Source organism: Ornithorhynchus anatinus, chromosome 18 (assembly GCF_004115215.2).
Source record: "Ornithorhynchus anatinus isolate Pmale09 chromosome 18, mOrnAna1.pri.v4, whole genome shotgun sequence".
Taxonomy (NCBI): domain Eukaryota; kingdom Metazoa; phylum Chordata; class Mammalia; order Monotremata; family Ornithorhynchidae; genus Ornithorhynchus; species Ornithorhynchus anatinus.
The window spans coordinates 10,040,699-10,065,417 of NC_041745.1; the positions used below are offsets into that span (position 1 = coordinate 10,040,699).

Consider the following 24,719-nt stretch of genomic DNA (forward strand, 5'->3'; position numbering starts at 1 on the left):
CATTTTTAGCCGAACAGCTGTTACAATTTTGTAATTAGACTTTTCCACATTTGGAAAGGAATCTCTTTACAAGTCAAAGCTTCTTTTAGTGTTCAGTGCCAAGACACACAGGAGAGAAGGACTCTACCTTTATTAAGTAAAACAGCTACGGAGAAGATGTTGGATTCTTCCCTTTTCTCCTTTGCAAGCATCAGTTGTATTTGTCAAACTCTTTATTGGATGGAGCTTAAGAAAGATTTTTTAAAATTAAAATCCAGGTAGTTGTTTTAAATTAGACATGACTGGAATATGGATTAAGCAAAAATCAAGGACTGGCAAATCAACACAAAGGCAACCCACAAATACTTGCTAATATATAATGCAGGAGGCAGGCTCTTGACTCCACTGCAGTAAAAGGATGCCCACTAAATAAATAACATAAAATTGAGTTACTGGGACATAGTGATCATCCTATTATAAAAGCAGAAGTGCTTCTGGCCTATTGCTAAGGGAAACCACCTTTTGGGGAATGAGGAGCAGGTAAGGAAGTTTCGTCGGGGAGTACAGACTTGTAGTCAGCTCTGTAGTCAAGGTTCAATATTCAGTCAATCGACAGTCTTTACTGAGTGCTTACTGTATGCAGAGCATCATACTACACACTTGGGAGGCTAAAATATGAGAGTTGGTAGACACGTTCCCCGCCCACAATGAACTTACTTGATACTCCCAAATTCTATGGGAAACAGCATGGCCAAGTGGATAAAGCCCAGGCCTGGGAGCCAGAGGACTTGGGTCCTAATCCTGGCTCCACCCTTGCCTGCTGTGTGACCTCGGACAAGTCACTTTACATCTCTACACCTCAGTTTCCTCCACTGTAAAATAGGGATTTAATACTTGTTCTCCTTCCTACTTAGACTGTGAAGTCCCAATGGGTCAGGAACTGTGTATGACCTGATTAACTTGTGTGTACCCCAGCACTTACAACAAACAGTGCTTGACAAATAGTAGGGGCTTAACTGATACCATTAAAAAAATCAGGCATGTTATGCCTGCATATGGCATTGCATATGTAATGGCAAAGCAAAGGTGTCATCAAATATGACATTAATTTGACATGAAAACCTGTCAAAGCTGACTTTTCAAGCCCTTTCCAGTAAGGGGAGAAACTCAACTGTAGAATTGACAGTAGAGTCAATCAATTTTTTGCTATTTATTGTCATTTTCTCAAATGGATTTCTGGCCTGAATTTTTCATGATTAAATATGCGACTAGATATGCAATTATTTCAGGATTTTAAACAGATAAGTCAAAATGTGAAAATGGCTATAATGCCACTCCCAATCATAAAGACATTATTCTTCCAGTAACTCCAAAACGAAATTGTCTGTCACTTGGAAGTGATGTATGTTCATGTGTCCTGGTCACGTATCAATACGGTCAGCCTCGTCTGTTGAATCAGTGAAATAGGCTTTAGGCGCTACCAAGTGTCACAGGCCCCACATCTAAAAGGTCAACTCTCCAAAGCACTGATTGTATTATCGCAAAGAAAAATGCATTTTGTTTCTGCAACCACCTGGCTAAGGAAACCACAACCCGTTCAAGCAATGTGATCTAAGATGGCAGTTCTGTTGTTCAGAATACCTCACTGCACTTTTCTAGGAAGGACCATTTCTAGTGAATACACTCCATGGGCATTGGGGGCTAGATGGAGGATCCAGTGTAAGGTGACATCCCGGAAATCTACCAGAAACACTGGATTTCCTCATGGTATGTGCTGGGGGCTTTCAGGTGCCCTTTAGGAGCAATCGTGGCATTTAGCCCTTGGCTTAAGTGGTTTTTTCACAGGTGTGTTTTATCTGCGTAGAGATGTTAAGTATAGAATTTGATTTTCATAGTGTTATCTTTCATATCCTATTCAACCAAAAGGCACTTTGAGATAACAAACTAGAGATGCTGAATAGATTTGCTGTTGTCTGCTTTTTTTTTCTTTCCTTAAATGGTATTTACTAAGTGTGTTCTATGTGCCAGGTACTTTACCAAGTGCTGGGGTAGATACAAGCTAATTAGGTTGAGTCCACATCCCACATGGGACTCACAGTCTTAATCCCCATTTTACAGAGGAGGTAACCGAGTCACAGAGAAGTTAAGTGACTTGCACAAGGTCACAAGTAGCTGAGCTGGGCTAGAAGTAGATCTTCCAACTCCCAGCACCTTGCTCTTTCCACTGGGCCATGATTCTTCCCATGCTATATTGAATGAGCCATAACCATTGTATCAAGAAAAGGAAAGTGTTAGAGTTAAATGTGTGGCATTGTAGTTAAAGGGCGAGAACATAATGCCGTCATGATAGCTGAGTAGCACCCCTGGGGAAAGACCACTTAAAGATGAGTTGATTGATGGATTTTGGTATTTTTTAGGTGTTTACTGTATCAAAAACTGTTCTAAGCCCTGGGGAAGGTATAGGTTAATTAGGCCAGAGAGAGTCCCCATCCCGCAGCTTTAAGTTTTTAAGTAGGAGGGAAAACAGGTATCCCCATTTTACAGTTGAAGAAACTAAGGCACATAGTAGTCAACTGACTTGCCCAAGGTCATGCAGCAAGCATTTGATAGAGCCAGATTTAGAATACAGGTCCTGACTTCCAGGCCTGTGCTGTCTCCACTAGACCACGCCGATTCTCAGAACAGCTAAATCTTTTTCCCATTTCTAGTCATATGCTGAGGGATGGCAGGGTTTCACTTATTTGACCCCAGACACCTTCACAGTCTTTTTCCAAGAGATTCTGTTGAAGCAGCAAAGCAACGTGCCCCAGTGAAAAGAGCACGAACCTGGGTGTCAGGGGACTGGGTTCTAATTTCCACCCTGCCACGTACCTGCTGGGTGGCCTTGCGCAAGTCACTTAAGTTCTTCATGCCTCAGTTTTCTTACCTGTAAAATGGGGGTTCAATACCTGTTCTCCCTCCCCCTCCGACTTTGAAGCCCCATGTGGGACAGGGACTGTATCGAAATGATATATCTTTCATATATCCCAGTGCTTGGCAAAGAATAAGCTATTAAATTTCACAATTAATCAAATTGTAGAAAGTTTAGCCACAGTATCAACTAGAGAAACTTATGACAGAGAATCAATCAATCAAATGTACGTATAGAAGGTGTGCTGTGGGCAGAGCACCGTACAAAGTGCTTGGTTTTTGTTTTTATTTTGGCAACAAAATCCTTTCTTAGCAAGGTTATCGAGGTAAGAGATGGGGCAGCCCTGGAAGCTTCACCAGGAAGTTAAAGAGCTGGGAAAGAAGGAAATGCCAAATAATAATAATTATGGTACTTGTTAAGTGATTGCAATGTGCCAAGCACTATTCTGAGTACTAGAGTAGATACAATTTAAGCAGGGTGGATACAGTCCCTGCCCCACATGGGGCTCACGCTCTTAATCACCATTTTACAGATGAGGTAACAGGCCCAGAGAAGGGAAGTGACTTCCCCAAGGTCACACAGCAGACATGTGGTGGAACCTAGGTCCTTCTGACTTCAAAGCCTGTGCTCTATCCACTCTATCACTAAAGAACGTTTCTGCATGTGTTAAGTGTCCAGTAATCGCTGCAGATAGACCCTGTCCTTTGAGCATGACATGGTAGGATGATACTAGATTCCATAAAGTCAGAAAGCAAGTCACTTTAATGAAATTCAGATTGCAACACTTCTGAAAAACAGAGAGCACACCAAAGAGAAGAGGAACAAAAATGAAAAGAGGAAGCTGTATTAAGGGGCAAGGAACAAATGTTTGAGGGAGTGATTTCAGAAGACTCATCTTAAGCATCTCTTTATTTGTGAACCTGTATTTCAGTAGAAAAATAGTGTGACATAATGGGTAGAGCATGGGCCTGGCTTATCACAGGAACCAGTGACATGTCATAATAATCTGAATAATTGTGGTATTAAGTGCCTATGTGTCAACTACTGTCCTCAGCAGGGGCTAGATACAGTCTAATCTAGAGAAGCAGTGGGACTCACAAGGACCTAGGTTCTAATCCCAGCTCTTCCATTTGTCTGCTGTGAGACCTTGGGTAAGTCATTTCACTTCTCTGGGCCTCAGTTACCTTATCTGTAAAATGGGGATTAAGACTGTGAGCCTCATGTGGGACATGGACTGTGTCCAACCTGATTAGTTTGTATCTACCCCAGCGCTTAGTATAGTGCCTGGCACAATAAATACCTTAAAAAAAGAACTAAAGAGTTGGTTGTACTCCTTAATAAGATCAACTTCGATACAAACAATAGGTGGCTTAAACATTCAGTCCATGACTGGTAGTTATTTAGCACTTACTGTGTGCAGAGCACTATACTAAGTGCTTGGGAGAGTATAATGCAGTAGAGTTGGTAGACATGATCCCTGCCCTCATGGAGCTTATGATCTAGAATCACCATCGTATAGTGTCTTTTGCAGCCTGAGCTACCTAAATGTGGGTATTTCTCCAGCTGTTCCAACAGATAGGCCTGGGATATAATCAGTCAGTCATTTATTCAGTGCATCTTTTGTGCAAGGCATGTACTGAGTGCTCAGTAGAATACAGTATAACAAAGTTGGTAGACATATTCCCTGTATGAGTCTCAAGATGCCAGTTGAACAGATTCCACAAACAGTTTTAACTACTATTCCTATTAATAAATACTATGACTATTAGTAGTAGTAATATAGCATTTGTTAAGCACTTACTATATGCTTAACTGTTCTAAGCACGGGAGTAGATACAAGTTAATCAGGATGGACACAGTCCCTGCCCCACATGGGGCTTACAGTCTTAGTGGGAGGGAGAACAGATATTTACTCCCCATTTTACAGTTGAGGAAACTGAGGCAGAGAGAAGTGAAGTGACTGGCCCAAGGTCATACAGCAAGCAAGTAGCAGAGCTGGAATTAAAACCCAGTTCTTCTGATTTCCAGTTCCAGGTTCTCTCCATTAGTCCATGCTATGTCGGTGCAGACACTTTCATGAATGCTCAATTTGTACCCCATATCCATATATAAACTCCACTCTTTTTCCAAAACACACAGATTCACAGATGACCCTCTTTGCTCCAACCCTCTTCTCTTTCTCACCGACCCCCTTTGCATAGTATTTCTCATGGACTGTGTCTGATATAATTAGATTTTTTTCTAATGGTTTAAGTGTTCACTGTGTGCCAGTCACTGTATTAAGCACTGGGCTAGATTTGAGATAATCAGGTTGGACTCAGTCCGTGTCCCACGTGGGGCTCACAGTTGTAATCCCCAGTTTACAGATGAGGTAACCGAGGCCCAGAGAAATTCAGTGACTTACTCAAGGTCACACGACAGACAAGTGGCAGAGCCAGGATTAGAACCCAGGTCCTTCTGACTCCCAGGCCCATGTTCTTTCCACTAGTCCATGCTGCTTCTCTAGATTAGATTTTATCTACCTCCACTGCTGAGGACAGTAGTTGTAAAATGGGGATTAACTGTGAGCCTCACGTGGGACGACCTGATTACCCTGTATCTCCCCCAGTGCTTAGAACAGTGCTCAGCACATAGCGCTTAACAAATACCAACATTATTATTAGTTGGCATATAGGCACTTAATAAATACCACAATTATTCTGATTGTTAAGCCACCAGTCACTGGTTCCTGTAATAAGCCTGACCCAAGGAGAGCTAAATAGTTGCTCCAGCCCCAGTCTCTTTGATGGTTTATTTTACCCTCATGTCGGCAGACCTATATAGCCTCCTGATTGTATCACGGTGGGGTCACTTCCGAGCCATTTCCCCCACAAACCCGCGTAGCCCTGACCCGGCCTCTATAGCCAGAATGCCTACATTTCATAGCCTCTTCCATGGACTGACCAAGCACTCGGACTCCTGCAGTGCCCCTTTCCCCAGAGATCTAGAACATGGTCCTGGGAATTTATTTACACATACACCCACCATACATGTAATTGCCTTTTGTTTTTGAAGCTTACTGCTATGGATAGTGATAACAGTAGTTTGGTAAAGGAAGGTCTAAAGTGTATAAGGTCTAAAGTTGTGCTTTACACTTTGCTGAAACACATGACCTTTGGAGAACACAGTCTGCTCATTCTACATTTCAGAATAGCTCTAAACTAGTTCAAGTTAGATTTAAAGGAGTCACAAAGAGGGAGGCCATTTGCTTACTGAAGGAACCACAAGAGCGGACCTCATTTTAGAAAAGAGTACAGTAGAGGAATCTCAGTCTACCCTTTTACCTTGGAGACTCCCCTAACTAGAGAGAATTTGAGCCAGTGGTTGAGCCAATCAGCCAGTGGTTTTTATCTAGCACTTACTGGGGAAGAGCAATGTTGTAAGCACTGGGGAGAGTATGGTAAAGTTGGTTGACATCTACTCTGCTCACAAGGAACTTCCAGTCTAGAGGTGGAGACAGACATTAAAACAAATTACAGATAGAGCAGCCCACAGAGTTTAAGGTTGTACACGTAAGCTCTGTTGGGGAGGAGTGGGATGAGTATCAAAATGCTTAGTGGGTACAGACTCAAGTACATAGGTGATGCAGGAGAGGCAGAGAAAAGGGTCAGGAGAGGAGAGGTTAGTCAGGGAAGACTTCGTGGAGGAGATATGATTTTAGAAGGACTTCAAAGATGGGGGGAGAGCAGTGGTCAGTCAGATATTAATGAGAGGGACTCCCAGGCAGGAGGGAGTGTGAGCAAGGGGTCGACGATGACAGAGACAAAATCGAAGCATAGAGGAAGGTTGGCATTAGAGGAGCAAAGCGTGTGGGCTGGGTTGTAGTGGAAGAGGAGCAAGAATAGGTAGGAGGGAGAGCGCTGAGTGCCATAAAATTGATGGTGATGAATTTTCCTTTGATGCCAAAATGGATAGGAAAACACTGCAGGTTTACGAGGAGTGGGGAGATGTGTGAAGAATTATTTTCTCTTTTTCTCAACAAAATGATCTGGGCAGCAGAGGGAAGTAAGGACTGGAGAAGGGAGAGGCTGGAGATGGAGGGGTGAGCAAGGAGACTGATGAAATAGTCGAGATAAGATATGACAAGTGCTTGGGCCAGGGTGGTAGAGGTTTGGATAGAGAAGAAGGGGTGGATTCGTGAGATCTTAGGGAGTTGGAACCGACATGATTTGGTGACTGAATATGTAGATTGAATGGGAGACATGAGTTTGAAATAATGCCATGGTTGCAGGCCTGGCATTGGATGGATGTGAAGTAAGACATTAGATGAGTCATTACACCTCTAACTTTGTTTCCAGGTGGAATAATGTGCTTTTGGTTTATTGTATTCACACCAGTCGTATTTATTGAGTGTTTATTGTGTGCCAAGCACTGTACTAAGTACTTGGGAGAGTATAGTAAATGGTAGACTTGCCCCCTGCCCATGGGAGTTTACAGTCTAGAGGAAGATGCAGGAGTGAATATAAATAAATTATGGATATGTACTAAAGTGCTTTGAGGATAAGGGGGGGGGCAGTGAATAATGGTGCAAATCTAAGTGCACACTGCCTTCTGGAGTCAATTCATTTGTAGAGAATACATGACCAGAGAAGGTTGGTTGGGCCCAGATGCCCTAATGACTAAAAACTCCATAAAGAAAGCACACGAAATGTTATTTCTTAATCGACCACTGGGTCATCCACCCATTATTCTGTCCCTAACACTGTCAGTCAATCAGTCAGTCGTACTTATTGAGGACTTACTGAGTGCAGAGCTCAGTGCTAAGTACTTAGAACAATATAACAGGCACATTCCCTGCCCACAATGAGTTGCAAAGAAAAATAATAATTGTGTTTTTTGGTAAGGGCTTAGCTACATATCAGGCACTGTGCTATGAGTTAGGGTAGGTACAGGAAAATCAGATTGTATTCAGTCCCTGTCTCATATGGGACTCTCAGTCTGAGGGAAAGAGAAGAGGGATTTAATCCCCATTTTACAGATGAGGATGCTGAGGTTCAGAGAAGTTAAGTGACTTCCCATTGTCACACAGCCAGCATGCGGAGCTGGTATTAGGAGCCAGGACCTCTGGCTCCCAAGCCTAAGCCTTTCCCCCTAAACCACACTGCTTTTGATAGTGGCTGTGATAAAGTGGAGATAATTTGATTCACAGGTGTTTCTTCAGGTAAAAGAAGGGTTCAATCAATCAATGTTATTTATAATAATAATAATGTTGGTATTTGTTAAGTGCTTACTATGTGCAGAGCACTGTTTTAAGCGCTGGGGTAGATACAGGGTAATGAGGTTGTCCCATGTGAGGCTCACAGTTAATCCCCATTTTACAGATGAGGTAACTGAGGCACAGAGAAGTGAAGTGACTTGCCCACAGTCACACTGCTGACAAGTGGCAGAACCGGAAGTCGAACTCATGACCTCTGACTCCGAAGCCCAGGCTCTTTCCACTGAGCCACGCTGTTTCCCATTTATTGAGCACGTACTATGTGCAGAGTACTATACAAAGCACTGGGGAGAATACAGTACAGCAGAATTAGTAGACATGCTCCCTGCCCATAACGTAGAGGAAGCCTAAAGATTAGCAAATGCTTTGCTAAATTCCCTTTTCTACCTTGAGCGGAACAAAGACATGGCATTGTCTCTGCTCACTTGGCTTTTGCTACCATCCACACCAGTTCTACCTTCAGTCTTTCTCTCCAGGGCCAGAGAGAGATAAAGAGCGATGGGATCCAGTGGTGTAGAAATGTATCTATCCGCAGCCCTGACTTGAAACCAAAGGTTGAGGTGGAAAGTAAATTCCAACACCAAGGCAACCTTACCTTCTTTAGAGGAACTTAGTAATGCATTTCTCGGGACTGCATTTTTCCTTATTACCTTGTATAATCACACACAGCATTTTGAATTCTATCCTGAATAACCCAAAGGGTGCTATTTATTCCAAAAGAGGCAAGAGTTCAGTTCTCTGGGAGAGTCAGTATCCTTTTATCCAGTGAAAATTTCAGATTTGTAGTGTGGTCACATGCTGTAGGACAAAGGACTGTAATCGTGGTCAAAAATTGTATTACATAGAAATGTTTAAGGAATGTTTGTAGAGTTACTATTCATATTCAGGTAGTGTAAATGTGAACATTATATGAGACTCACTTTTAAATAAAAGAGCAAGAAAGTCCAGGAAATTTTCTCAACCTATCTGATGAGAATGAGCATTTGTAAATTTCTTCCTGGAAAAAGTAAGAGAAAATATATTTTACATGGAAAATGATTGGTTTTTATTGAGCACTTACAGGGTGAAGAGCACCTTACTAAGTGTTTGGGAGAATGCAGAAGAGTTGGTAGACACAATCCCTACGCTCAAGGAATTTACAGTCTAGTTCAAATCACAGTGTATTAGGATTAGCAGAAATTGCTACCTGAGAGATGGAGCTTCAGATTGAATGAAGCCCTTATTTAAGACAGTGCTCATTCTTTATCCAGAAAGATGGTATGGGTACCAAAAATTGCATTACCCATTAATGAGTGGAAAAGTTATTGGTTTTCATTTGTAAAAACTAATGGAATTTGCCCCTCAATCAGTTGTATTTATCGAACATTTACTGTGTGTAGTGCACTGTACTAGGTGCTTAGGAGAGTACAGTATAACAGAGTTGGTAAGCACATTCCCCGCCCACAATGAGTTTACATCCTAGAGGAGGAGACAGTTATTAATATTAATAAATTTGGGGTAGGTTGGCATTAGGGGAGCCAAGTAGAAAGCAAATTAAGATAGGAAGGGCAAGGTGATAGTCCCTGCTTTTACTATTAGCATGATTCATGCAGATCTTCCTGAAGGTTGGTCAAGGGGAAAAAGCAACATCTCCCTTTGGTAAGTTGGTTTGAAAAAATAGAGTCCAGTTGGCACAAATGTTTGAAAGTTCTAAACTCTCTGAAATCTGCATTGTTAAATATGGTGAAGCTCATTCAGACTGTTAAATGAAGCTCTTGGGAGCCCTGATATTCCAGTGGGATACTACAGTGGAAGATTGCAGTTTTCAAGGTCAGTTACCATTGGAATTCTAGTCTGAGAGTTTATTTTTTCCTTCATTTACCTGTTAGGAGCAGTTTCCCAGGTGCTGGACAGTTTGGAGGAAATTCACGCCCTTACGGATTGCAGTGAGAAAGATCTAGATTTTCTACACAGTGTTTTCCAGGATCAGCATCTTCACACACTGCTGGATGTAAGTCCTTTTCAATCAATCGATCTATCGATCCACGTAGTGTTTATTAGTCTGGAGTCTGCGAGGGCCAAGTGTTCATCAAAACCATCTTGTTCTACAGTCACTCATTCTGTCCTGTGGATTACTGTTTAGGGAAAAACATTTGCTAGACTCAGTGATAGTGATTGGAAATAAAGTGACAGCAGCATGATAAGGATTCCAGCAAGTAATTCATAAGGTTAGAGTCTTCTCTTTGATCTGAATGTGTGGTCATTACACTAATGAGTATGATTTCATAGTAATAATAGTAATGAAGATGGTATTTGTTAAGCACTTACTATGTGTCAAGCACTGTTCTAGACTGTGGGGTATATACAAAATAATCAGGTTAGACACGGTCCCTGTCTCACATGGGACTCACAGTCTTAATCCCCATTTTACAGATGAGGTAACTGAGGCACAGAGAAGTTAAGTGACTAGCCCAAGACCACGCAGCAGCCAAGTTATAGAGCTGGGATTAGAGCCCATGATCTTCTGACTCGCAGACCCTTGCAGTATGGATTGGGTGTAATTTGCACATAATCCTGACTGGCACTGTCATTTTTGGACCCCAGCTGTTTACAACTGGGGTAGCGATTTTCTTGAGGGTCCACACGAGTGCACCCAGAGATTGCTCCACTTGTTTGGGCCTCCCGTCCCGTGACTCTTACAAGTGGAGACACCAGGAGGCACAGGAAGCATCTGGTCCCGCTAGCCAGTTCTGCATCCCAAGGACTGAGACAACTGAGGTTTGGAAGCATGTCAAATGCCCATTACCCACTGAGATAATGATCTCTCTCCAGTAGTGCAGGGGAGTTCTTTGTTTGTTTTTTTATGGTATTTGTTAAGCACTTATTATGCATCAAACGTTGTTCTAAGCACTGGGATGGGTACAAGTTAATTAGGTCAGACACAGTCCCTGTCTCGCACGGCGCTCACGGTCTAAATAGGAGGGAGAACGAGTATTGTATCCCCATTTTACAATTGAGCGAAGAGAGGCCCAGAGAAGTAAAAGGACTTGCCCAAGGTCACATAGCAAGCAGTTGGCAGAGATGGAATTAGGACCCAGGTCCTCTGACTCCCATGCCCCTGCTCTTTCCACTAGGCCACATTGCTTTCACAACTTAGATCAGACTTTTCAGACGGACCTTGGTAACTAGCCATTTGGGACTTGGTTGCCATTTGTGGAGCCTGGGGGCTGTTGTTTCATGATGAGTGGACATAAAGAGAAACATCTAGTGGAAAGAGCATGGGCCTGGAAGTTAGAGCCCCTAAATTCTAATCCCGGCTCTACCATCTGCCTGCTGGGTGACCCTGGGCAAATCACTTAACTGATCCATGCTTCATTTTCCTCACTGTAAAGTAGGGATTCAATACCTCTTCTTCCTACTCTTTCTGTGTACCCTATTTGGGACTGGGATTGTGTCTGATATGCATATACTGTATCTACCCCAGCCCTTAGTACAGTACTGAGTACTTTGCATATAGTAAACACTTAACACACACCCTAATTATAACAACACTATTATTATTATATAGTGAAATGAATATTTTTAAAGCTCAGGAAACAAAAACAATGTAAAACAAACACTTTTTTTATACTAAACTAAGGTTTCCCACCTGCAAAGGCATTAAAGAGTTTGTTGGAAGATCATTTTCACTCATGCAATTGTTTGGAATGTGTTTGCCATAATATGATATATTGTTCAGATTGGCTACATAGGCATCTTTTATTGAAGACTTAATCACAGGGTTACGTTAGAAAACTATTGAGTCCTAATGACAGTAGGTTTTAACTGAGCACTCAGATATTGCACAGAGTACTCAATTAGGCATATGGGGAATAGAAATAAGTAACTTCTGCCCTCAATGAGCGTACAGTCTATTGCAGTTACCTTTACTTTATGTGATTCCGATTGAATTTATCTTATTTCGCTTCTCTGTCGTCATTTGTAGTCAAAATGTAGTCATTTTTCTCTGAATCCAATCAACTGCACTTCTTAAGTCAGTTGAGGACAAATATTTTATTGCTCTTAGTGTACTTTTAGTTGCAGAGCAGTGGCAGGGGTCAGGGAATGAATCATTTCATTTATTTGGGAACTTTTGGGAGGTTTTAAAGCTCACATAGTAATAGAATGCTTTTTAAATAACCATTTATTAAAGCTTTTCAGTAGCCATAAATGAAACTCTGCTTTTATCCCTCCACTTCTATATATTTAAAGAAGGGAATTAATTCCCTTCTCCAAACCATCTCATCACCCTTGCTGATCCATTTCTAGACTTCTGTTTGCCTCGACCCATCATCACCACCTGCATTTTTTAGTTCCCTCATGAGTTAGTCATATTTATTGAGTGCTGACTATGTGTAGGGCACTGTACTAGCACTTGGAAGAGTACAATATAGCATTTTGCTAATACCATAAATGACAAATGCAGCAAATGAGTATACAGTGTCTCCCTAAAAGTGCCATTGTGTGTTGGGTAGTGTGAGATGGTCGACTGAGGGAGTTAGCATTAGTTCAGTGTCAAAGAGGCCCCATCAGTCAATCAGCCAATGGTATTTACTGTGCACTTACTGTGGGCAGAGCACTGTACTAAGTGCTTGGAAGAGTACAATACAGTAGAGTGGGTAGGCATGAGCCCTCCCCTCAAGGAGATTGTGATCTAATGTAGAAGCCTCAGCCATCTATGTAACCACTGTAACTTTATTTGGACTTGCCTGGCTTACAGTTTAGCAATGTGGAGCAATCACAGGGAAGACCTCTCCAGAAGGTCTCACAGCCTTTTCTCCCAGAATGCACTCTTTGTTCATGGAGTGGGCAACAGACACCCAAGGAATGAGTTTATCCTTTCCCCGCTTTTATTTTTAGATTGCCTTGGGGGTCAGGGACCATATCTAATTCTCATCCATTTATTTCTTTCCAGTGCTTAACATATAGTAGATGCTAGGTAAATACTCTTACAACTAAGTCAGAAAAAATTGGGCTGTCTAGCTACTTCCAGAGACTATTTCCATTTCAGGCTCGTAGCTTCATCCCAGGCCTGCTTGCCTTAAAGAAAACAAGTTGAAAAAGGAACTTGTTTCTTCATACCAAGCCCCGTGATCCTATTTCAAATCTTTAAGCAAAAGCAGCCAGAACTGCAGTTTTAGAAACCCACCCAGACCCTTAAGACTTGCATGGGTTGGAAATAGCATGCTGGGCAAATAGGGGAAGTTTCCTCACCTCTTCAGAATGGGCCAAGTGGCTCTGGAAACATCTCCCGCACTTCCTCCTATCAGGTCTGGACACCTTGCCACCAACCACTCGCTCCTCTTGCTGTCATGACCACCGACCGCTAGCTCAAGAGGGCAGTGTCTTGCAGGTTAGGCCAGAATGAGTAGCAGTGATGGTGGAGAAGCAGCATGGTGTAGAGGATATAGCATGGGCCTAGGAGTCAAAAAGCCATGGGTTCTAGTCCCAGCTCTACCATTTGTCTGCTGCGTGACCTTGGGCAAATCACTTCACTTCTCCTGGCCTTGGTTGCCTCATCTGGAAAATGGGGATTGAGACTGTGAGCCCCACGTAGAACAGGGACTGTGACCAACCCGATTTGCTTGAATCCACCCCAGTACTTAGAACAGCGCCTGGCACGTAGCACTTTATCGAATACCGTCATTATTATTGTTACACTTACTATTGTGGAGGAGGTTATCGTTCAGTGGAAATGAGATGGGAACTGTTTCTTCACCTCCCACCCTCTGCCCTGACCCCAAAGATGGGAGATGGGAGGTTAGAGGAGGGAAAGCAACCCAAAAAAACCTCAGTTACAAGCCCAGGAATTACCTTCTCTCCATCCTCTCATACTACCCCTGTAGTATTTCTGTCACTTCTATTTAAACACTTTACCTAGAAGCAATGAGGCCTGGAGGAAAGAGCACAGGATTTGGAGTCGAGAGGCCTGGGTTCTAATCCCCGAAGCACCCACTTTCCTGCTAGGTGATCTTGGACAAGTCACTTTACTTCTCTATGTGTCAATTGCCCCATCGGTGGAGTGAGGATTAAATGCTTGTGCTCCTTCCCCCCATAGATGGTGAGACCCTCTGTCCAATCTGATTGAATTTACTCCAGGGCTTGGCACATAGAAAGCGCTTAACAAATTCCACACATACTGTTGTGCAACTCAGAAAACTTTACAGCTCAACAAGGGCAACTCTTCTCTCCACCTCAGGGAAATCAGATAGAGAAACAGTGGTGTCTAGTGGATAGCACACGGCCTGGGAGTCAGAGGAACCTGGGTTCTGATTCCGGCTCCACCCCAGTTGGTTGTGAGACCTTGCGCAAATCAGTTCATGTCAAATGGAGATTAAGATTGAGAGCCCCCATGTGGAACATGGACTGCTTCTAAAATGATAAGCATATATCTACCCAGAGCGTAGTACAGTACATAGTAAGCCCTTAACTAATACCATGAAAAAAAAAATCATATTTCTCAAGGCAGGGATCGAGTCTACTGACCATTGTGCACACAGTTACCACTCAGTAAATATCATTGACAGCAACGAGCAAGAGAAATTTGGTACCTTCATGATAATTGATTAGGAAATCTTTATGGAAATTACCAACTAAGCCCTTAGTAGATTGCTCTGCACAGGGTAAGTGCTCAATAAATACTAAGGATTGATTGGTTCAGACATGCTAGCAGACTGCTGAGAGGCAATATGTTATATATTTAGAAAGGTTCTTGATTTTGCATGCTTTTAAAATTTAATCTGTTCTACATGCTTACTGGCCTGCTCCCTTTATTCATCTTGTCTCATATTGTTCCTCATCTTTTCAAGCGGGGCTCTTATTTTTAGAGGGAACATGTGATAACATTCCCTATAATAGGTTCCCTTCTCGACTCAGAACATCGTCTATTTGGTCAAAAGTAAGGAATAGCTTGTTTACAGCAGGAATATAAATGATCTGTTCGTCGTATTCTCAAGTGCTTCAAATTTCCATAAAACACCCCCACAACTAATGGCTTCTCTGCAAGATTTTTCAAACAGGCTCTTCTTCAAACGAGTTTATACTGAATGTATGACTGCAATATTTAAATTTTAATTTTCCTAAAGCTACTCCACTTCAACTTAAAAGGCTAAGTTGAAGAGGAGAATTTCTACTACACAAAGGGAAACCCATCTGTTTTCCAGTATTCTAATATTAGGACTCATTACAAAATCTTCCCTTTTTTAGTAAATTATGGAACAAGCATTCCTTTGTAGAGTTTACCCATGAATGTCTTGCACAAACAATGACATTGACCTATGTGTTAGAGTAAAATTCTCCCAAAGAAGGAGAATAAAAAAGTTATAAAATACTTGCTGTTTGCTTCTGTTGCTTGAAGGTTATCCGCTGCTTTCAGTTGATCATATTTATTGAGAGCTTACTGTACTAAGCATTTGGGAAAGTACAATATAACAGAGTTGGTATATACGTTCCCTGCTCACAGTGAACGTATAGCCTAGAGGGAGAGACAGACAGTAATATAAATAAATAAATCATAAATAAGTGCTCTGGAGCAGAAGGAGAGATGAATGAAGGGTCCAAATCCAAGTGCTAGGGTGAGGCAGAAGAGTAGGAGGAGAAAAGAAGGCTTAGTTGGGGAAGGCCTCTTGAGGGAGATGGGATTTTAATAAGGCTACGTGCTTTGGTTCTGAGTAGCCATTGGAAGGTATTATTATTCAGTCAGTCAGTCAATGGTATTCATCACTTACTGTGTGCAGAACACTGTATTAAGTGTGTACTATTTTTCTGAAAGTTTCTGTTGGTTAAAAGTCTGAGTAGAAATAAAGAAGCACAACTGTTAACCAGTCTGTATTACTGTGTTTGCTAAATTATCGACAAGGAATCATATTCTAGATTTTTATTTATTACTGTCCCATGACCCTTTAAGTTGATCAGATGATAGAAACGAAAGGGCAAGAAGGGTCCATACTGACAAAAGTAAGATTTATAATGAGAAGCAACAACATTTCTTTCTTTCTCATTTTTTTCCTTCTTTTTTTAATAGTACTTGTTAGTGACTGCTATGTGCAAGCACTGTACTAAACACTAGGTTAGATGCAAAATAATCAAGTTGGACACAGTCCCTATCCCACTTGGGGCTCACAATCTACGTAGGAGGTAATGATATTTAATCCCCCTTTTGCAGATGAGGGAACTGAGGGCCAGAGAACAATAATAATAATAATGATATTCGTTAAGCACTTACTATGTGCCATGCACTGCTTTAAATGCTGGGGTACAAGGCCATCAGGTTGTCCCACTTGGGACTCCAGTCTTCATCCCCATTTTACAGATGAGGTAACTGAAGCATAGAAAAGTTAAACGACTGGCCCTAGGTCACACAGCAGACAACTGGCTGAGCCAGGATTAGGACCCAGGTCCTCTGACTCCCAGGCCTATGCTCTTTCCACTAGCCCACACTGCTTCCTTACTTCTACTCTTATTTTATTTCACTTTTATAATATTTAGTACTATACTAAATATCTGAAGCATCCGAAGAACTGACAGTGTCCACGGACAGACTTTATTCCTTTGGAAGTTCATTCTAAAAATTCTATTGTAAACAGGGAAGGATCTCCTTAGTAAAACAGAAAGGAATAACAATGTGCCAGGCACTGTTCTAAGCGCTGGGATAGTTACAAGGTAATCAAGTTGAATACAGTCCTTCTCCCACAGGGGGCTAAGTCTCAATCCCCATTTTACAGATCAGGTAACTGAGGAACAGAGAAATTAAGTGACTTGCACACACACGCACACACACGCACGTGCGCACACACACACGCCTCTGTTCTTTTAATTTTACAAGTGGCCTGGTATTCTATCACCTCATCTGGCCTGCCAGAGGTGGAGAATAGGTTTTCTCCCTAATCCATCAAGTGGTTCATCACAGCATAAAAATACAAGAGCATACAATATGAGTAGAAATTCAGGGGCTTACGGGCCCTGACCTGATTTCCGCAGGTGAAGAGGAGGAGTAAGAATGTATAACTAGAATTTGTGCTCTAGTGCTAGAATTTATAACTCCTTTTATGGCATTTATTAGAACTTACTGTTGGGTGCCATAGCAGCTGTAAGCTTGTTATGGGCTGGGAATGTGTCTGTTATAGTGTTATATTGTACTCTCCCAAGTGCTTAGTACAGTGCTCTGCACACAGTAAGCACTCAATAAGTACTATTGACTGATTGACAGTTGGCTCTGGCTCCTTACCCACCAGCGGAAGGCTCCATGAGGACTGAAACAGGCAGGCATGGCCACCCTATCCCAAAGCAAATGACCATTTTCTGGACCCACAGAACATTCTAAAGTCCAGGAATGCTGAGGTCTATTTGGAGTGGGTTATGGTGGCAGTCAAATAACCAAAGCCAGCCATTGGGGCATTATACTTTACACTGTAAAGCTTCAAATTGGCCAACCAGGGCCACACAATCTCAGCTTTTAAAGAACGTGAAAAGAAAATGGAAGTGGTGGCCTGTGGCAATTGAAACAGGTTATGTAGATGGTATTTAGCCCAGAGCAGAGTGACCAGAGCCACTTGGAGTCAAAAAAAAAAAAAGCAGTCTAGGTAAGTAGGCATTTATGTCATTTTGTGAAAAATAAAACATAAATACCATAACATACCAAAACAGCTCCTTTATTCCCACCCCAAAAGACTGCGTTGCTTTTCTACATATTTTTACATTTTTATTAGGTCAGTGAAATATTTAGAGAGAATTTCATCTGTAATGATACATGAATGAGAGACTCGATTTGGAATCTTTAGCTCATTAACAATTCAATTCCACATCTGGGGCGAAACCTATTTCCAGTTCGTGCTGGTTAACTTTCAGAGAACCTTGACGAAGAGGTTCTTGGAGAAGAGTGTTTCAAGGATGAATTTCATTAATTGCATATGGCACACTGTATGGGAACCAGATTTGGGTAGAAGGTAAAGCCAGGAACAGCCATTCCACGGCTGCCTTGATTAAAGCATTTCTGTAGAATCGTTCCTCTCTACAAGGAATCATCCGTGAGTGATACCGAATACAGATGTCTACCATTTTACAAGTGAATTTTTCACTCAGTATGAGAAGTTCAGTTCTTGCGTGACTGACATTAGTGTGACCTGCTAACGTTGAATGGGTCTTTTGTGAGTGTGAAGTGTGAAGGCAAGAGGATTCTAAATAATGATCTTTGAAGACATTTCACTATTTAATGGATTGTGTTTTTAACTTCAGATCTGATAATAGAAAGAAAATAGTGATAATAGTATTTATGAAGCACACACTGCATGCAGAGCCCAGCATTAAGCTCTGGGAAAGAGTACAGCAGTGGGAATTCACCGTTACCCTGTCCCTGGAGAGGGTCCCAATTTTTGAATATAGGTGGGGGAGAGTAGCGAAGACAGACACAACAGTAGTAATGAAACAACAAAACCTTAAAACAGCATAAGAGACAGGGACAAATGCACAACACAAAATGAAAACAAAAGTCAGTAAGTAAAAGTCAGTAGGGACCTGTGGCTTGAGAACAGAATTTCAGACTCCTCATAATTCAGAGTTCACCTTACATCCATAGCTACAACAATGGCTCCTGCAGCCATGAGCTTTCCTGAGGTTATATGAGGCCTCATGCTGCAGGTGCTGTTCTCTTTTCCGCCGGGGTGGTGGAAAGCAGAGCAGCGTGGGAGGTTCTCAGTGGTGTAGAGGGGAGCCAGGGCTGGTTCGCAGACCTTGCCCCGGGGGCAGTGGTCTTGGGGGTAGCACGGGGGGAGCTGTTTGGCTTGGCTGTGGTGATAAGGGACCAAGGGTGCCTAGGGAGACAAAGCTGCCTGTTACCCGATGTTTTGCTTGGCTGTGGTGGTTGAGAGGATCCAAGAAGGCACCAAGGTGGGGTTTTTTAAGCATATTTCTGAAATCCACCGCCAAATTTCAGATGGGAAAAAATGGATAAAATTCTTCCATAACTCTGAATTAAATTTTACATTGAAGAATAATCAACTTAAAAGTGAGGGGATTTTTTTTATGTTTCTCCTAACAGACCAACTAAACCTTTAAAGTCAGTTTTTGTCAACATTTGAGAATCTTTTTCTTTTCCTTTGTGTGCATTGAATCAAAATTTGGATTCCGTTCATACATTTGGCTATTAAGAAATCCGCTGTTGTCTCTGCCAACTTCAGCATGAGATCATTAATACTGAGTAGCAGTCTTTTTAAGGCAAAAGCTGGAATTGGGCTTCTTCATTTCCTCTTTGTATCAGTTGTGCAAGAAATACTTCTGAACTTGTATTGGGCATTGCATTGTATTTCTCACTCAAACAAGTGAGTAATGTTTCTTTGGTAAACATCTGACTTGGATGCCACTATTCATTCATTCAATCATATTTATTGAGCGCTTAGTATGCAGAGGGCACAGGACCGAAATATCAGTGACTCCTAAACCCTATATTTAGTACAGACACCTAGTCCACAGCAGGATTGTAATCTATCTATAGCCAATATTTGTTTCTCCACTGACTGGCCTTTTCTTTTTCATGAAATTGATTTCCTTCTATATGATCAATCTTGATTCTCTTTACTTGGGTTCTTTTATATCTGGAACTTAGCAATACAAGCCAGTAGCTTGTTTTAATGATGCTTTTGAGATGTCCAAAACGATCTAGGGCTAATAGATTTTTAAATCATAATCTAAAATGCCTGTGCGGTAATACATTCTCATTTTAAACTGCACTTTAAATGTCTTTTTAATCTCATCATGCTATGTTTTTATTGAGTTTATCTCAGTTTGAAAGGGAAGGAGATATTAAAAAGATGTTCTTATTGATCCAGTGACAACATGCAAAGTAGTAGCAGTGTGGCATAGTGTAAAGCGCTTGGGCCTGGGAGTCACAGGACCTGGGTTGTAGTCCTGGCTCTGCCACTTGTCTGCTGTGTGACCTTGGACAAGTCACCTTACTTCTCTGTGCCTCATTTCCATCATCATTTCATCATTTCCATCATTTCATCATTTCCATCATCTCATTCTCACTCTCCTTCGTGGGCTTCTCCTCCCCCTCCCATCCCCTAGGGGTTCCTCAAGGGTCAGTTCTTGGTCCCCTTCTATTCTCCATCTACATTCACTCCCTTGGTGAACTCATTCCCACAGCTTCAACTATCATCTCTACGCAAATGACACCCAAATCTGTATCTCCTCCTCTGTTCTCTCTCCCTCCCTCCAGGCTCATATCTCCTCCTGCCTTCAGGACATCTCCACCAGGATGTCCGCCCACCACCTAAAACTCAGCATGTCCAAGACTGAGCTCCTTATCTTCCCTCCCAAACCCTGTCCTCTCCCTGACTTTCCTGTCACTGTGCGTAGCACTACCATTCTTCCCCTCTCACAAGCCCTCAACCTTGGTGTCAGTCTTGACTCCGCTCTCTCATTCAGTCTTGACTCCGCTCTCTCATTCACTCCATATATCCAATCCATCACCAAAGCCTGCCAGTCTCACCTTCAAAACATCGCCAAGATCTGCCCTTTCCTCTCCATCCAAACCGCTACCACATTAATAAAATCACTCATCTTATCCCAGTTAGATTACTGCATCAGCCTCCTTTTTGACTTCCCAAGCTCGTGCCTCTCCCCACTTCAGTCTGTACTTCACTCTGCTGCCCAGATTATCTTTTTACAGAAACATTATGGACATGTCACCCCCCTCCTCAAAAATCTCCAGTGGTTGCCTGTCAACCTTGGTATCAAGCAAAAACTCACTATTGGCTTCAAAGCTGTCCATCACTTTGCCCCCTCCTACCTCACCTCCCTTCTCTCTGGTGCTAACCTTCTCACTGTGCCTCGTTCTTGCCTTTTCCGCCATCAACCCCTGGCCCACATCCTACCTCTGGCCTGCAATGCCCTCCCTCCTCAAATCTGCCAATTACACTTGCCCCCTTCAAAGCCCTGCTGAAGCCCCCCCTTTTCCTCAGATCCCTCTCTCCTCCCCGTTGCCCAGATTCACTCCCTTTGCTCTGCCCTCCCCCCAACAGCACTTGTGTATATATGTACATATCTATAATTCTGTTTATATTAATGCCTGTTTACATGCCTTGTTATATATATATATATCTATAATTCTAAGTATATTGATGCTATTGATTCCTGTTTGCTTGTTTTGAGACTATCTCCCCCATTTTAGACTATAAGCCTATTGTGGGGAGAGATTGTCTCTCTCTATTACTGACCTGTACTTTCCAAGCACTTAGTACAGTGCTCTGCACACAATAAGCCCTCAATAAGTACTATTGAATAAATGAATGAATCCTCTGCAGAATGGGGAGTCAGAACCTGTTCTCCCTCTTATTTAAACCTTGAGGCCCACTTGGGATTGTCTTGTATCTACCCCAGTGCTTAGGATTTGGGTTGCCATTAGGAAAGTTAAAGTGGTTCCCCCACTTGCCTTTTGGGTGACCTTTGGCAAATCACGTATCATCTCTGTGCCAGTTTCCTCATCTACAAATGAGGATTAAGTACCAGTTTTTCATTCCCCTTAACGTGTGATCCCTGTGTGAGGTGGCACTGTTTAATCTGATTGTACTGTGTCTACTCCGGTGCTTAGCACATATTAAGCACTTATGTACCACACATTTATTATTTTAATTATTTTTAATAAGACTTTCAAGGCCATATTTCCCATTTATTTTAGTGAAAGCCCTGTTACTTTTTAATCATCCTTCTGTAGTATTTTCCCAAGTGCTTAGTTAAGTGCAGTGTGTCCACTGGGCTCTCTAATACCGTTACTACTGTATAGTCCTCCCTCCTCTCTGAAACACTTCTACCCCAGCCCCTATCTTTTCCTCCCCTTTCATTCTCCCAGTATCAATTCCAGCATTTTTAAGATAAAAAGTGCAGGTTTTATGTATTATGTTCCTTTTCCTCAAGTGCAATTTGATATTCAGGACCCGACTGTGTTTTGGATAGCTGATTTTGCAACTTAGAACAGCAAAGTTCAAATTAGTGGCCAATTAACTTTGCCTTGATTTGGGACTTGAACTTATTTTTCAGACTTTCTCTGACTTTCCTTAAAGTAGGCAGGGCTGGTTAGGACAGAATGCCCTCCACAAGCCATGGTTTATTTAGCCACACATTCTCAGAACACTCTTTTTACTAGAAAGTTGCCTTTACTAGAATCAAAGGGAACCATTTCCAGCAATAATGCTAATAAATAGTTTAAAAAGGTGTCCCTTTTACTGGTACATGAGAAGCAGTGTGGCTTAGTGGAAAGAGCCTGGGCTTGGGAGTCAGAGGACGTGGGTTCTAATCCCGGCACCGCCACTTGTCTGCAGTGTGACCTTGGGTAAATCACTTAACTTCTCTGTGCCTCAGTTACCTCATCTGTAAAATGGGGATTAAGACTCTGAGCCCCAAATGGGACAACCTGATTACCTTTTATCTACCCCAGTGCTTAGAATAGTGCTTGGCACATAGTAAGTGCTTAAGAAATATCATAACTATTATTATGTTGCCTCTTAGTTGTCCTTAATGGGCTAATAAGTGGCACGAGCAGACAGTCAATTGTATTTATTGAGCACTTACTATGTACAGAGTATTCTATTAAGCGCTTGGGAGAGGACATTATAACAATACAACAGACACATTCCCTTCCCATAACGAGCTTACAGTCTAGTGGGGGACACAGAGACTAATATAAACAAATAAATTACAGATAAATACATAAGTGCTGTGGGGCTAAGAGGGGAGTGAATAAAGGAAGCAAGTCAAGGCAACACAGAAGGGAGAGGGAGAAGAGGAAAGGAAGGCTTAGTGAGGGAAGGCTTCTTGAAGGAGATGTGCCTTCAAAAAGACTTTGAAGGGGGGAGAGTGACAGGGAAGGCGTTCTAGGCCAGAGGCAGGACGTGGATGAGAGGTCGGTGGTGAGATAGAGGAGATTGAGGTACAGTGAGGTTATCATGGAGCGAAGTGTGCAGACTAAGTTGTAGTGTTCTAGTGACATTTTGATCCATGAAATTCTTTGGTATTGTATCGGAATTTTCCTGTAACACAGCATTTGATGGCAGTTTTTCAAGATCCTAAGTGCTTTTTCAAATAAAAAACAGTAAACTGATTATTTGGCTATTTCATCAAGTGCTATCGGATTATTGGTTATTCACAAATACAACACTGGCTTCCAGAGATTTTTTTTTCTTTTTACAGAATCTCTGTTTACCTTAACAAATCAAAAGAATTACAAAGTGTTAAATACCATATTTATTTATCTGCCAAAGTTTGACAAGCTAGTTTTTAAACATTCGCCCACCATCTGGCACACCTCAAAACATCTGTTAAGATTTGCTAAACATTGCTGTTTTCCACAGAAAATATGATGCATCACTTAAGATTATTTTTATATCTACTTTGAAATTGTACCGAGATGTAAAATTTCATACATAAAATGAAAGATTTAATCACAGCTTTGTTCAGCTTAATGAATTCCAAATAATTCTCTAGTAGCTAAACTTTGATATCACAGACTAGAAAATTGTGTTTTAAAAATACAGTGTTATTCCAGAAATTTTAGGGTATTCTGTTGAACTCTAAGCAGCTTGATTTTAATTTTATTGTTTGTTTTTCCTCCCTCATGTTACTGGTGGTACGTAACTTTGAAAGTATAAACCCAGATTTCTCCCTTGCTTTTTTAGGTGGTGCCAGATTAATATATTTGGGAATAGAATTGTTTTTGGGCTCCAGAAACTTTTTTAAATGATTCTAATGTACTTTTAAGTAAAGTTCTGTGCCAAGAAACAAGTGATAGGTAATTATCGTTTCAGAGAAGCTGCGTGACCCAGTGGAAAGGACCTATCCCTTACACAGTTGGTAATGGAAAGCTCATCTTTGACCCAAACGAAACCAGCAAGGCCAAGTGGATAGAGCCTGGGAGTCAGAGGATTTGGGGTCTAATATTGGCTCTGCCACTTGTCTTCTCAGTGACCTTGGGCAAGTCATGTAATTTATTGGTGCCTCATTTTCTTCATATGTAAAATGGGGATTAATGACCCCCTTAGATTGTGGGACCCATGCAAAGATAGGAACTGTCTCAGGGACTGATTATCTGATTACCCCACCACAGAGGACAATGCTTGGCACATAACCTAGTCAGCTCTGAACAAATTCCACAAGCAATATTATTATTATTGTTATTATTATTATTGACAGAGTTTTGATCACTTGCATCTAGGACAGTCACAGAAACACCAAGCTGAGTTTCCAGTTGGGTTTACAGTTCAGACCAGGCATGTCTCAGATGGTTTTTAATATGGTTCAATCTAAGGGCAGAGGGATGAACTGAATGCCTTCAGCCCCATTTTCTTCTGGTCCTGCAAATATGGACACAGTTTCTAATCTGTCTGCCATTCCAAATGCTTTCAAGGCTGATGGCCATATCCTGTCTGTTCTTCCAGCTCCTAAGTGCTTTTTTCAAATGAAAGACATTAAGCTAATTAATTGGCATGGTCTCCCAGATACTGGTGAGAGTCCTGGGAGTAGAGTTACCTCAGGGCTTTAAGCTGGTTGCGAGCAGGGAATTTGTCTACC

At 41.8% G+C, this 24,719-nt stretch overlaps 1 protein-coding gene across 16 annotated transcripts in view; it reads left to right on the forward strand.

Moving 5' to 3' along the window:
- The window catches only part of CASK (calcium/calmodulin dependent serine protein kinase), a 321,131-nt gene that overhangs the window by 244,939 nt on the left and 51,473 nt on the right, over nucleotides 1-24,719 (forward strand). For all 16 annotated transcript variants that reach the window (XM_029046417.2, XM_029046418.2, XM_029046421.2 and 13 more), the window contains one exon: nucleotides 10,013-10,134. In XM_029046417.2, the coding sequence (XP_028902250.1) occupies nucleotides 10,013-10,134 (122 nt within the window). The remainder of the gene's footprint in view (nucleotides 1-10,012; nucleotides 10,135-24,719) is intronic.